General features: G+C 47.5%; 2 protein-coding genes and 1 long non-coding RNA gene across 7 annotated transcripts in view; 2 read left to right on the top strand and 1 right to left on the bottom strand.

Moving 5' to 3' along the window:
• DPP9 (dipeptidyl peptidase 9) overlaps positions 1–6,368 on the top strand; it is a 74,380-nt gene extending 68,012 nt beyond the window's left edge. For both annotated transcript variants that reach the window (XM_087922630.1, XM_087922629.1), the window contains 3 exons: positions 415–583; positions 4,992–5,106; positions 6,031–6,368. In XM_087922630.1, coding sequence (XP_087778756.1) covers positions 415–583; positions 4,992–5,106; positions 6,031–6,130 — 384 coding nt within the window. In that variant the 3' untranslated portion in view covers positions 6,131–6,368. The remainder of the gene's footprint in view (positions 1–414; positions 584–4,991; positions 5,107–6,030) is intronic.
• LOC148128374 (uncharacterized) overlaps positions 1–14,138 on the bottom strand; it is a 452,998-nt gene that overhangs the window by 136,902 nt on the left and 301,958 nt on the right. The window lies entirely within an intron of this gene.
• The window catches only part of EBI3 (Epstein-Barr virus induced 3), a 24,956-nt gene continuing 20,042 nt past the window's right edge, over positions 9,225–14,138 (top strand). For 2 of the 4 annotated variants that reach the window (XM_087922646.1, XM_087922645.1), the window contains exon 1: positions 9,225–9,355. In XM_087922646.1, coding sequence (XP_087778772.1) covers positions 9,299–9,355 — 57 coding nt within the window. In that variant the 5' untranslated portion in view covers positions 9,225–9,298. Of the gene's footprint in view, positions 9,578–14,138 lie in introns of all 4 variants that reach the window. The other 2 variants (XM_087922644.1, XM_087922643.1) reach the window with 2 other exon arrangements.

Below are 14,138 nucleotides of genomic sequence, written 5' to 3'. Positions count from 1 at the left end.
TCCGACTCTGCCGCCAACTCCGCAGGCTACCAGCGGACTACAACAGTCCCCACCAATATACACTCCGTAAACATGACAAAATAACTAACTAACTAACTAACATTATGCATATACCCACATACATTGTATGACACAGAGAAAAAAAAACACCGTCTAGTTGTTGAGGTTGAAAAAACACTGCTCAAGAGACGAAGTTGTGGATGTTCCATCGCTGGAGGCTTTGAAGAAAAGATTGGAGAACTCTTTGACTGGAATGGCGTAAGACCAGAGTTTACTGTTTGAGCAGAGAGGGCTGGAGTAGAAGATCTCTAGGGTCCCTTTCAACCCTACGATTCTACGTTCTAGGTGTCAGTCTGAAAAAAAAGGGCTGCTAAACTTTCCCCTGCGTCTTCTCATCCCATCTCATCTCCGCAGGATGAAATCCACTGTTACTACAAGCCGGAAACCCGGGTGGGCAACTGCACGTCCTTAGTGCGGATTCCGCCGCAGAACGAGACGGCTCTGGAGCAAGCTGTAGCCACGATGGGACCGATATCCTTGGGGGTGGACGCTCGGAGTTTCCAGTTCCATTTCTATAAGTCGGGTAAGGAGGAGGGAGGCCGTTGGGAATCTGTAGTAGTCTGCTGGCTGTAAGGGACCAGAGTAGTGGTCGTAGTCTGGTGGCTGAGTCTGGTGGTCGTAGTCTGGTGGCTGTAGTAGTCTGGTGGCTGAGTGGAGTAAGTGGCCAGTTTTAAGTGTGAGCATTCCAGCAAACATCCATTCCAATCAATAACTCCGAGACAAACATATCCCCAAAGTACCTTTATTGGAATAGCGCCTGGCCCATCTGTGAAACTAAAAGTTTTCTGGACTTCCCACAATGTCCCAACCTACAATCCAACCCCCTCTTTGCCGTCATTCCATCACGTGGACCAATCACGATCCCTCCCAGAGTAAGATCCTTTTTTTTCATCCTGCGCCACACTTAATAACCTGGAACTAACAAAAGAATTTTATTTCGTCTACTTAGAACTACTCAATTGAAATCACCCCCTTTCCACTTTCTCAGGCTACGTGGCAGCGTGGAATATGGCTTCCAAAGCTGACATTAAGTTTCGGGGTGTTACCCTAAAAGAGGACCTGATCTGGGGGGGCTCGCATTGCAGCCCTGGTCAAAAGGGCCCAGCAGAGATTCTACGACCTGAGGCTTCTCAGGAAACAACAACAGAATGAAAAACTGCTGGTGACCTTCTACCGCTGCACCATAGAGAGTATCTTAACATACTGCACCTCTCTATGGTTTTGCCAATTGCACAGGGGCAGATAGGACAGCACTCCAGAGGGTTAAGGTCATTGCTTGGAGGATCATGGGTTGCCCTCTCCCCTCTTTGGAAAAGCTTTATAGCTCCTGCTGCCTTAAGAAAGTTCAAAACATCCTCAAAGATCCATCTCATCCTGGGAACCTTTTTTTGGAACTATTACCATCTGGCAGACAGTACCGGATAATAAAAACAAGGAAAAATGTAGCTTATAGTGGACTATCTAGAAGAAAGAGATCAGACATCCAGCCCTTGCTTCTCAAGGGAGACCGAGTGGAGCAAGTGGCCAGTTTTAAGTTTCTGGGTGTTACCCTAAAAGAGGACCTGATCTGGGGGGGGCTCGCATTGCAGCCCTGGTCAAAAGGGCCCAGCAGAGATTAGACTACCTGAGGCTTCTCAGGAAACAAACAACTGAGTGAAAAACTGCCGGTGACCTTCTACCGCTGCACCATAGAGAGTATCTTAACTTACCGCACCTCCGTAGGGTTTGCCAATTGCACAGGGCAGGTCTGGGCTGCTACCGGTTTGCACCGGTTTAGCTGAGCCGGATGTTAATTGTACATTTGGTTCGGCGAACTGGTCGCTGCAATGACCGGCTGGCCCCACCCACCCTGCCACACCCCTCCCAAGAGTCCCGACCCAGCCGGTTTTCGATCCCAAGGAAGTGCAGGACCTGTGGGGAGGCGTCGGGGGAGAGGCTCCAGAAGGCATCCAGAGAACTTCCGGAGTCCGGGGAGGCCGTTTTGGCTCTCCCAGAGGCTCAAAGGAAGCTTCTGGAGCCCAGGGAAGGTGAAAACGCCTCCCCCACCACCCGGCCATGGTGCAGGAGGCCGACTAGGCTATGCCCACCCTGGTCACACCCACCCAGCAACCAGGCAGAGATCCAGCGGCTAAATTTTTTTGAAGCCCCAGCTCAGAGAGAGCCAAAGACCCTTCGATCATAAAGTCCACGGATCAAAACAAGGCAGGTCTGCTGAGGATCCACCCGTGTTTCTTCTGTGGAACACACCCAGTGCATTCGGGGCTGATGGCAATAGTGGAGTGGGTGTGTACAGATGTGCACAGATGCAGGTGTTCAAGAGACCTCCTGCTAGTGGTTTCTGAGAGTCCTCTCTCTCTCTCTCCCTCTCTCCCTCCTCTCTCTCTCCCTCCCCCCTTCTCTACCCCTCTCCCTCCCTCTCCCTCCCTCCCCCTCTCTCCCCCCTCCCTCTCCTCTCTCTCTCCCTCTCTCTCTTCCTCTCTCTCTCCCTCCCTCTCTCTCCCTCCTTCTCTCTCCTCCCTCTCTCTCCCCCCTCTCTCTCCTCTCTCCTTCTCTCTCACTCCCTCTCTCCCCCTCTCCCTCTCCCCTTCTCTCCCTCTCTCTCTTCCTCTCCCTCTCCCTCCCTCCCCCCCCTCTCGCCCTCCCTCTCTCTCCCTCCCTCTCTCTCCTCTCTCTCTCTCTCCTTCTCTCTCACTCCCTCTCTCTCTCTCCCCCCTCCCTCTCTCTCCCTCTCTCACTCCCTCTCTCTCTCCCCCTCTCTCCTTCTCTCTCTCCCTCCCTCTCCTCTCTCTCTCCCTCTCTCTCCCTCCCTCTCTCTCCCTCCTTCTCTCTCCTCCCTCTCTCCCCCCTCTCCCTCTCCCCTTCTCTCCCTCTCTCTCTTCCTCTCCCTCCCTCCCCCCTCTCTCCCTCCCTCTCTCTCCCTCCCTCTCCCTCCCTCTCTCTCCCTCCCTCTCTCTCCCTCCCTCTCTCTCCCTCCCTCTCTCTCCTTCTCTCTCCCTCCCTCTCTCTCCCTCCCTCTCTCTCCCCCCTCTCTCCTCTCTCTCCTTCTCTCTCACTCCCTCTCTCTCTCCCCCTCTCCCTCTCCCCCCTCTCCCTCTCTCTCCCTCTCTCCCTCCCTCTCTCTCTCCCCTCTCTCCTTCTCTCTCTCTCCCTCCCTCTCCTCTCTCTCCCTCTCTCTCCCTCCTTCTCTCTCACTCCCTCTCTCTCCCCCCTCTCTCCTCTCTCTCCTTCTCTCTCACTCCCTCTCTCTCTCCCCCTCTCCCTCTCCCCCTCTCCCTCTCTCTCCCTCTCTCCCTCCCTCTCTCTCTCCCCTCTCTCCTTCTCTCTCTCCCCCTCCCTCTCCTCTCTCTCCCTCTCTCTCCCTCCTTCTCTCTCACTCCCTCTCTCCCCCTCTCCCTCTCCCCTTCTCTCCCTCTCTCTCTTCCTCTCCCTCCCTCCCCCTCTCTCTCCCTCCCTCTCTCTCCCTCCCTCTCCCTCCCTCTCTCTCCCTCCCTCTCTCTCCCTCCCTCTCTCTCCTTCTCTCTCCCTCCCTCTCTCTCCTCCCTCTCTCTCCCCCTCTCTCCTCTCTCTCCTTCTCTCTCACTCCCGCTCTCTCTCCCCCCTCTCCCTCTCCCCCCTCTCCCTCTCTCTCCCTCTCTCCCTCCCTCTCTCTCTCCCCCTCTCTCCTTCTCTCTCTCACCCTCCCTCTCCTCTCTCCCTCTCTCTCCCTCCCTCTCTCTCACTCCCTCTCTCCCCCTCTCCCTCTCCCCCCCTCTCCCTCTCTCTCCCTCTCTCCCTCCCTCTCTCTCTCCCCCTCTCTCCTTCTCTCTCTCACCCTCCCTCTCCTCTCTCTCCCTCTCTCTCCCTCCTTCTCTCTCACTCCCTCTCTCCCCCCTCTCCCTCTCCCTTCTCTCCCTCTCTCTCTTCCTCTCCCTCCCTCCCCCTCTCTCCCTCCCTCTCTCTCCCTCCCTCTCCCTCCCTCTCTCCCTCCCTCTCTCTCCCTCCCTCTCCCTCCCTCTCTCCCTCCCTCCTCTCTCTCCCTCTCTCCCTCCCTCTCTCTCTCCCCCTCTCTCCTTCTCTCTCTCACCCTCCCTCTCTCTCTCCCTCTCTCTCCCTCCCTCTCTCTCACTCCCTCTCTCCCCCTCTCCCTCTCCCCCTCTCCCTCTCTCTCCCTCTCTCCCTCCCTCTCTCTCTCCCCTCTCTCCTTCTCTCTCTCACCCTCCCTCTCCTCTCTCTCCCTCTCTCTCCCTCCTTCTCTCTCACTCCCTCTCTCCCCCTCTCCCTCTCCCCTTCTCTCCCTCTCTCTCTTCCTCTCCCTCCCTCCCCCCTCTCTCCCTCCCTCTCTCTCCCTCCCTCTCCCTCCCTCTCTCCCTCCCTCTCTCTCCCTCCCTCTCTCTCCCTCCCTCTCTCTCCTTCTCTCTCCCTCCCTCTCTCTCCCTCCCTCTCCCTCCCTCTCTCTCCCTCCCTCTCTCTCCCTCCCTCTCTCTCCTTCTCTCTCCCTCCCTCTCTCTCCCTCCCTCTCTCTCCCCCCTCTCTCGTCTCTCTCCTTCTCTCTCACTCCGCTCTCTCTCCCCCTCTCCCTCTCCCCCCTCTCCTCTCTCTCCCTCTCTCCCTCCTCTCTCTCTCCCTCTCTCTCCCTCCCTCTCTCTCCCTCCTTCTCTCTCACTCCCTCTCTCCCCCCTCTCCCTCTCCCCTTCTCTCCCTCTCTCTCTTCCTCTCCCTCCCTCCCCCTCTCTCTCCCTCCTCTCTCTCCCTCCCTCTCTCTCTCCCCCTCTCCCTCTCTCTCTCCCTCCCCCTCTCTTCTGTCTCTCTCTCCCTTTCTCTTCCCCCCCTCTCCCTCTCTCCCTCCTTCCTTCCCTATCTCTCTCCCTCCCCTTCTCTCTCTCTCCCTCTCTCTCTCTCTCTCTCCTTCTCTCTCCCTCCTTTTCTCTCTCTCTCTGTTCTTCTCCACCCAGGTATCTTTGCCAGCAGCTGGTGCACCCACCGCATCAATCACGCCATGCTGGCCGTGGGCTACGGTGCCGAGCAGGAGGGCAACAAGACCACAAATTATTGGATCCTAAAGAACAGGTGATTAAAGAGGATACAGCCCCGGGTGAAGAAGAAGAAGAAGAAGAAGAAGGGCATCGAAAATCCATGTCTGGGTCAAAGTTAAATCTCATTTATTTCATCCTCTGGTTTAGCTAAGAAAGTGTGAGAGGCTATTTGTTAGATCCGGGTTTCTCAGCCTTGGCAAGAACTCACCGTCTCCTGGTGATTGACCCAAAGTCTCACATCTGGCTTTCATGCCTAAGGTGAGACTAGAATTCACTGTCTCCTGGTGATTGACTCAAAGTCACCTGGCCTAATTTCATGTCTAAGGCGGGACTAGAACTCACATTCTCCTGGTGATTGACCCAAAGTCTCACATCTGCCTTTCATGCCTAAGCCGGGACTAGAACTCACTGTCTCCTGGTTACTGGCCCAATGTCACCCAGCCAGCTTTCATGCTTAAAGCAGTACTAGAATCTCCCACTTTCTAGCCTGGGGCCTTAAGTAGACCAAACTCCCTCTCTTATATGTAAACTACATCCATTGCATACTCTTTGTTTCTCACATTTTTTAAAAGCAGTTTAGTCTTGGTAACACCGAGGATATGGGCCAGTTGTAGAAAGGATACAGCGGAACCTCTTAGTTAGCCAAGGGTTCAAGAGTGTCGGAGTTCATTATTGGAATGTATTGGCATGCAACAATTACAGTATTATTCAGCTAGTAGATTGCAGAATTTACAAGTTTGGATCTATGGTACAGTCTATATACTCGATGCTCTTTTGTTCTAAGCAGAGTTTCCTGTTACAGTTATGTACGGCAGTTGAGCAGTAAAGCACATGATGACGGTACTCTTTGTTTGCTCTGGTGGTGCTTTATATAAACAGAATTTCTAACAAGAGAGTCATACGCACCATCAATTATCCACCTATTAATCTCCCTTTCTCCCTTTCTTTTCTTTCCCAGCTGGTCCGAGAAGTGGGGTGAGCAGGGCTACATGCGATTGGTGAAAGGCTTTGATAACCATTGTGGGGTAGCCAATCAAGCTTGTTACCCAATTATGTAACAGATCCAGCATCTTCTCCGCTTCGGAGTTTCAACCTTTCCAACTGAGCTGTCCCTTTGCTGGCGTTGTCACCCCAGATGGGGTTAAAACAGTTTAAATCAATTTTATTTCTTCCTGGTTTCTGATCCTAGTTTCTCTACGGTTTGTGAAGAGTGCTCGGCTGTTGTTAACAGCTTCCTGGATCTTATAACGAGTGGTCTGCAGTACGCAAGTTTTAATAAACGTTCTCTTGAGCTTGTCGGGCGCATGATGGATTGATTCTCATATCTTCATTGTCAGGGTTACGAGAGATGTCCTAATTAATTCAGGAGCCTTGAGCTAAGTTTCAAAAGAAATCCAATTATTTATTAGGAGCACCATGTCACCATTTTCCCAAGTGCACTCTGCTCTGCCCCACATAATTTACTGCCCACCTATGACCTTGTTTCCCCCTTCCTCCCAGGGTGTGTCATAAATCATATTCCCCAACTGAGCATTTTCCCAGGCTGTAGAAAACGTGGCTCTAGTAACCTGGGATACAATCTGGAGAAAGCTATGCGTGGAATGTGCTTCTAATCATAGCAACCGAGCTTCTCCATCAGTTCTCCCCCTTCCACCCCCCCTCCCCGCCTACGGCAACTCAACAGCAGGCCAGGAATGCTTTACGAGTTGACATTTCCTTTATCTTTCCCTCGTTCCCTTTTCCCTTCCATAAATGGGAACACCAGGAGAGGAGAATATTTTTAGCTCAGGGTTGAACTGTGTGGGGTCCTTGGTACTTTCTCAGCTTGGTGTTTATCTAGCAGACGTTTCATGAACCAGCTAGGTAACGTCATCAGTACTAGTGAGTGTGGGATTTGCTCCCTGTTTACATATAGTATAGAATAGTCCTTGACTTAAAACCCTTCGTTTAGTGACCGTTCAAAGGCACTGAAAAAAAGGTCACTTATGACCGTTTTGCACACTTTTACTAATGTTGCGGTCACGTGAGCAAAATTTGGATATTTGACAATTGGCCTTTTTTAGGGTTGTCCTCCTTTAGAATAAGGATAGAGATCAAGCCAAGAGCATTGCTCCCGATATTTGGATGACTTTTAGATAAACCATCTTATAGAATCACAGAGCTGGAAGGAATCTCAGAGGTCTTCTAGTCCACCCTCCTGCTCAAGCAGGAGACCCAATACCATTCCAAACAACTGGCTGTCCAGTCTTTTCTTAAAACCGTCCAGTTATGGAGCACCCACAGCTTCTGGAGGAAAGCTATTCCGCTGGTTGATGGTTATCTTAATTTAGGCAAAATGTCTGCGGGAAGTCTCAGTCATCCAGGTCATAGTTGTCTCAAAGGTATAGAATGCACAATAGAGTAGAGTGGAGTGGAGTGGAGTGGAGTGGAATGGAATGGAATGGAATGGAATGGAATGGAATGGAATGGAATGGAATAGAATGGAATAGAATAGAATAGAATGGAATAGAATAGAATAGAATAATGGAGTGGAACGGAGCAGAACAGAACACAGAACAGAATATAATGGAATGGAACGGAGCAGAACAAAACACAGAGCAGAATAGAATAATGGAGTGGAACGGAGCAGAACAGAACACAGAACAGAATAGAATAAATGGAGTGGAACGGAGCAGAACAGAACACAGAACAGAATAGAATAATGGAGTGGAACGGAACAGAACAGAACACAGAACAGAATAGAATAATGGAGTGGAATGGAACAGAACAGAACACAGAACAGAATAGAATAATGGAGTGGAATGGAACAGTACACAGAACACAGAACACAGAACGAGAATAGAATAATGGAGTGGAATGGAACAGTACACAGAACACAGAACACAGAACAGAATAGAATAATGGAGTGGAATGGAGCAGAACAGAACACAGAACAGAATAGAATAATGGAGTGGAATGGAGCAGAACAGAACACAGAACAGAATAGAATAATGGAGTGGAATGGAGCAGAACAGAACACAGAACAGAATAGAATAATGGAGTGGAATGGAGCAGAACAGAACACAGAACAGAATAGAATAATGGAGTGGAATGGAACAGAACAGAACACAGAACAGAATAGAATAATGGAGTGGAATGGAGCAGAACAGAACACAGAACAGAATAGAATAATGGAGTGGAATGGAGCAGAACAGAACACAGAACAGAATAGAATAATGGAGTGGAATGGAACGGAACAGAACACAGAACAGAATAGAATAATGGAGTGGAATGGAACAGAACAGAACACAGAACAGAATAGAATAATGGAGTGGAATGGAACAGAACAGAACACAGAACAGAATAGAATAATGGAGTGGAATGGAGCAGAACAGAACACAGAACAGAATAGAATAATGGAGTGGAATGGAACAGAACAGAACACAGAACAGAATAGAATAATGGAGTGGAATGGAACAGAACAGAACACAGAACAGAATAGAATAATGGAGTGGAATGGAACAGAACAGAACACAGAACAGAATAGAACAATGGAGTGGAATGGAACAGAACAGAACACAGAACAGAATAGAATAATGGAGTGGAATGGAACAGTACACAGAACAGAATAGAATAATGGAGTGGAATGGAACAGAACACAGAACAGAACAGAATAATGGAGTGGAATGGAACAGAACAGAACACAGAACAGAATAGAACAATGGAGTGGAATGGAACAGAACAGAACACAGAACAGAATAGAATAATGGAGTGGAATGGAACAGAACACAGAACAGAACAGAATAATGGAGTGGAATGGAACAGAACAGAACACAGAATAGAATAGAACAATGGAGTGGAATGGAACAGAACAGAACACAGAACAGAACAGAATAGAATTCTTTATTGGCTAAGTGTGCTGGGACAACAAGGAATTTGTTTCCAGTGCAGAAACTCTCAGTGTACATACTCCATTCCATATCAAATAATAACAATAACTACAATAATAACTATAATTGTACCAAAACAATAAACAGCAGTAGCAAAAATGCAAGACACAAACCGCATACGAGTGACCCAAAAACTTAGAACTAACCGGAGACCAAACGCTGCACTTTGGCAGGGATTTGAAGGGATGTTTACTTTCCAGCCAGAACGAGCGTTCGTGCTCAGCATGTCGAAATGAGCCTGTTGCAATCCTGGGCCTTCGCCAATCGTCCGGTTTTTGGGACTGTCCTGCTTTTCCTATGACGAAGGGCATCGCTAGCCCCCCGCATGTATGCTGGACGGAGGCACGTTTTAAGGTAAGGAGCGCTCTCTGGAAGGCCAGCCTTGGGGTCAAGGGGGAAGTGCCACCCACCAACCAAACGAGAGAAAACAAGATTTTAAAAAAGGCTGATAGGAACAATGCGGTGCAAAGGAAACCAACGCAGTCCAAAAAAAACCCAACAACAACTCTGAAGCTTTTGAGCTGGGGAGAACAAATCCATTTCTTTAATTCAGTGTTATGTTTCTTCTGCGAGACCGTAAGTTATTATTAGCATCGATTATGCGAAAATTAGATGGATTCCTTCCTGTGTCCTCCGTCTCTTTCCTTCCCTTTTTCTACTTCCTCGCGGAGTTTTTTTCCTTCTTCCTTTCCCTTCCCTCTCTTTGTCTGGCGCTACCAATGTTTACTTCTATCCTGCCTTTATTATTTTTATAACTAACTCAAGGAAGTGAACATATCCAACACACCTTCCTCCTCTTATTTGCCCCACAACACAACAATTCTGGGAGGTGGGTTGGGATGAGGGAGAGAGACTAGTTTAAAAATCAGCCCAGCTGGTGTGACTAGAAACTCACTTGTCTCCTAGTGATCGGCCCAAAGTCCCCCAGATGGCTTTCAGCGTAAGGCTGGACTATCAACCAATCAATCCAAATAGGGTTGGAAGGGACCTTGGAGGTCTTCTAGTCCAGCCCCTGCTCAAGCAGGAGAATCGATCACATTTCAGACAAACGGCTGTCTAGTCTCTTCTTAAAAACCTCCAGTGATGAAGCACCCACAACTTCTAGTGGCAAGCTGTTCCACTGGTTAATTGTCCTCACTGTTAGGAAATTCCTCCTTAATTGCAGGTGGCTTCTCTCCTGGGTTTCCATGCATGGTTTCTTGTCTTGCTTTAGAGAATAATTTGACCCCCTTTTCTTTGGGGCAGCCCCTCAAATACTGGAAGACTGCTATCCTGTCCCCCCGAGTCCTTCTTTCCTCTAGACTGGCCAAACCCAAATCCTGCAGCCGTTCTTCATAGGTTTTTGTCTCCAGGCCTTTAACTGTCTTAGTTGCTCTTCTTTGCACTTTTCCCAAAGTCTCAACATCTTTGGGTGATTGGCTCAAAGTCAACCAGCCCACTTTCATGCCTAAAGCGGGACTAGAACTCACCGTCACCTGGTGATTGGCCCCAAATCACCCAGCCAAATTTCATGTCTAAGTTGGGACTAGAACTCTCCGTCACCTGGCGATTGGCCCCAAATCACCCAGCCAAATTTCATGTCTAAGTTGGGACTAGAACTCTCCGTCACCTGGTGATTGGCCCAAAGTTATCCAGCCAAATTTCATGTCTAAGGCGGGACTCGAACTCTCCGTCACCTGGCAATTGGCCCCAAATCACCCAGCCAAATTTCATGTCTAAGTTGGGACTAGAACTCTCTGTCACCTGGTGATTGGCCCAAAGTTATCCAGCCAAATTTCATGTCTAAGGCGGGACTAGAACTCTCCGTCACCTGGTGATTGGCCCAAAGTTATCCAGCCAAATTTCATGTCTAAGGCGGGACTCGAACTCTCCGTCACCTGGCAATTGGCCCCAAATCACCCAGCCAAATTTCATGTCTAAGTTGGGACTAGAACTCTCTGTCACCTGGTGATTGGCCCAAAGTTATCCAGCCAAATTTCATGTCTAAGGCAGGACTCGAACTCTCCGTCACCTGGTGATTGGCCCAAAGTTATCCAGCCAAATTTCATGTCTAAGGCGGAACTAGAACTCTCCGTCACCTGGTGATTGGCCCAAAGTTATCCAGCCAAATTTCATGTCTAAGGCGGGACTAGAACTCACCATCTCCTTGTAATTGGCCCAACGTCACCCAGCTAATTTTCATGCCTAAGACAGGACTAGAACTCACCATCTCCTTGTAATTGGCCCAACGTCACCCAGATAACTTTCATACCTAAGACAGGACTAGAACTCACCGTCTCCTTGTGATTGGATCTCCCAGCCAGCATTTGTGTCTAAGGCAGGACTAGAACTCACCGTCTCCTGCTTTCTAGACTGGTGCTTTAACCACTAGATCTAACTGGCTCTCTATCAGATATCAAATATCTGGGTATCCCAACTCCCATCGTTCCCGACCAATGCATTGCAACTCCAAAACTTAAAATCCCCAACTTTACCTGGAACTTACACTTCAAAACATAAGACAGGGAGCCCCAGATTTGAGAAGCAAGACCCCGCCTGACTCTGCCCCACCCACCCCAAAAAAATCCATAAACAAATACAAGTGAAAAAAAAATGGCATGAAATACAACTGTCAATCAGTGAAAAGTTTTTTTTTTTTAAAGAAAACACTCAAATGGCTACAAGAGGAAAAGTTTGCATGGATTTTAATTTTTCTGGCCCACAAACCCGCTTCGTTATGAGGATCGCAATCAAGGTTGGAAGTTTTTTTTAAAAAAATATCCCAAATATTAGGGAAGCGCAAAGACCCACACAAACACCTGCGTGCACGCAGGTGACCTACAGTAAAAGAGACTTTGCACATCTGCGTTTGTCCTTCCGGATGTTTGCTGCAAACGTGGAGAGAGAAAAAAAGGGGGGTGGGATTTGAATCAATTTCCTCTTGCGGGAATTGGCTGCAATTTATGGGCAATGCTTTCAGAGGGAATCTGTAAATAAGAAAAAACAGCAGGGAGCACAGATGAAGCCAAAAAGAGAGACATTTCGCTTTCTCTTGTTGGAAGAAAATATCCTTCTGGGTTCAATTCCAAGCGGGGGAAAAAAGACACTGGAAACATGGAGGCTGGTGGACAGGGGCAACTCTGTAGGCTGTCCTGAGTTCCAGGCTTGGTTGAGCCTGGCTGGATGATGGTGCGCTGAAAGGGCTTTTGAGCAATTGCGATAGCTTTACCTGGAGATCTTTGTTATGTAAAGTATTGCGATAGCTTTACCTGGAGATCTTTGTTATGTAAAGTATTCTGGCCCGGGGCCTTAATGGCCCATCCATGAACAAAGGTGGGGGTGAGCTTCTGCTTCTGAGTTTCTACTCTTTTTAGAGGAAATATTCTGCCTTTTTAATATTTCCCGGGATATTTCATTTTTCTAGGAGAGGGCGTGGGTGCTAATTTCCTACACTCTGGTTAAAAATAATAATAAAAAGTTGTGATTTTTCCAACTTAGCCTCGACTAACAGATTTCTCCAGAACTCATCAAATTTGCAGATGACACCGATAGGCTTAAGATACAGAAGGATCTTGACAGATTTTTTTTAAGCATTGGGCCCCTTTTAACAAAATGAAATTAAATGGTGAGAAAAGTAAGGTTCTACTGTCAGGGTTTCAACAAATCCACTTTCATTCGAAACAAAAGTCTTAGAAAAAGTAAATTGGTTTTTTTAGAACTTGCCATGTTGGCGCGTGGCTGGGTGCAGCCAGTACTAAATCACATCATATATTCCCCCCTTGACCCCACCCCAGGGATGTGACTGATGTGACACATCCGTCTCCAAGAGTCATCCATCACGCTCTCCATTAACCTTCTTACGCTCCAACAACTTTGGGCTGCCGAGTTGATTATCTAGGCATTTCAAGAATTTTGCTAAAAACTGGAAGAGTGAAAAAATCCCATCAGAGGAAGAAATTATCAAGAAAATATTGGATTGTGGTGAAATGAGTAAATTGACATTTGAAATTAGAGAACAAGAAGATAAACAATTTTATGAAGTTTGGGATCTTTTTTTATCAATGGTTAGATAATAAAACACAGTAATAGAATATTTAGATTTAGGATATAATTTTTTTTTTGATATTATTCTTATAAAACCTTATGAAGATAGATTTGGTACGATTTTACGATTCGTTGCAAAATAAATTAAGTAAATTATAGTTATCTCGTTAAAGTATGAATTAATAAAATTATAGCTAAATGATTTCACAGTAATGATACTAGGTTATACAATTGCTGATTGATAATATGAGTTATTATGTAATATAACTATATTGGCGTTTAGGAAACGGATGCACACAAAAAAAGTGGTAAACCAACTGATACACTGTTTGTAAATTTATGAAGAAGGATGATGTTTTTATGTTTTATGTTGTATGTTTTATGTGGTTTTGTTTGTTGTTAAAATAAAAAACTTTTTTTTTTAAAAAAAGAATGCCTTGTATTCCAACCCAACTTCCTTTTTCTGGTAACTAAAAAGAACAGAGGAGTATCTTTTTAGTTGAATCTACATTTAGGCAAGAAAAACCAAAGGTGCAGGTACAATACAGATGGTACCTGGCTCAATAGTAGCAACTGCGAGAAGGATCTTGGAGTCCTAGTAGACAATCATTTAACTATGAGCCGGCTGTGTGCAGCAGCTGCCAAAAAAGCCAGTGCAGTCCTAGGTTGCATTAGTAGAGATAGAATCAAGACCGCAATGAAGTGTTAATACCACTCTATAATGCCCTAGTAAGACCACGCTTAGAATATTGTGTGGGGAGAAATATCCATCTGGTTCATTTCCAAGCCGGGAGAAAGACACCGGAAACATGGAGGGTGATTGGAAAAATGGTTTAATGATGAACAGAACCACATGGGTTTGTGGTTCTGGGCAGCTGACCACATAGAGTGGAGAATGGAGGGGGAGTTATACTTTCTTTGGGCTTTGCACTTGAGCTTCCTGTTCCTGTGCAAGAACATGTACTCTACTGGCTGTTGTCAGATACCTATGGGGGCCATGTAGGGGTCAAAGCTGGCTCTATAGGCAAAAGAGGAAATGGGAATCCTAGGTATTTGTCTGAGCTAAGTTTGGTTGAAGTTTGGACTGTTCTGATGCAATGAAGGGGCTTGTGTT

Source organism: Pseudonaja textilis, chromosome 1, assembly GCF_049901715.1.
Source record: "Pseudonaja textilis isolate UNSWEBS1 chromosome 1, rPseTex1.2, whole genome shotgun sequence".
In the NCBI taxonomy this organism is placed as follows: Eukaryota; Metazoa; Chordata; class Lepidosauria; order Squamata; family Elapidae; genus Pseudonaja; species Pseudonaja textilis.
The sequence above is the reverse complement of the archived record's forward strand: the minus strand, read 5'-3'. Positions and strand labels throughout refer to the sequence as shown.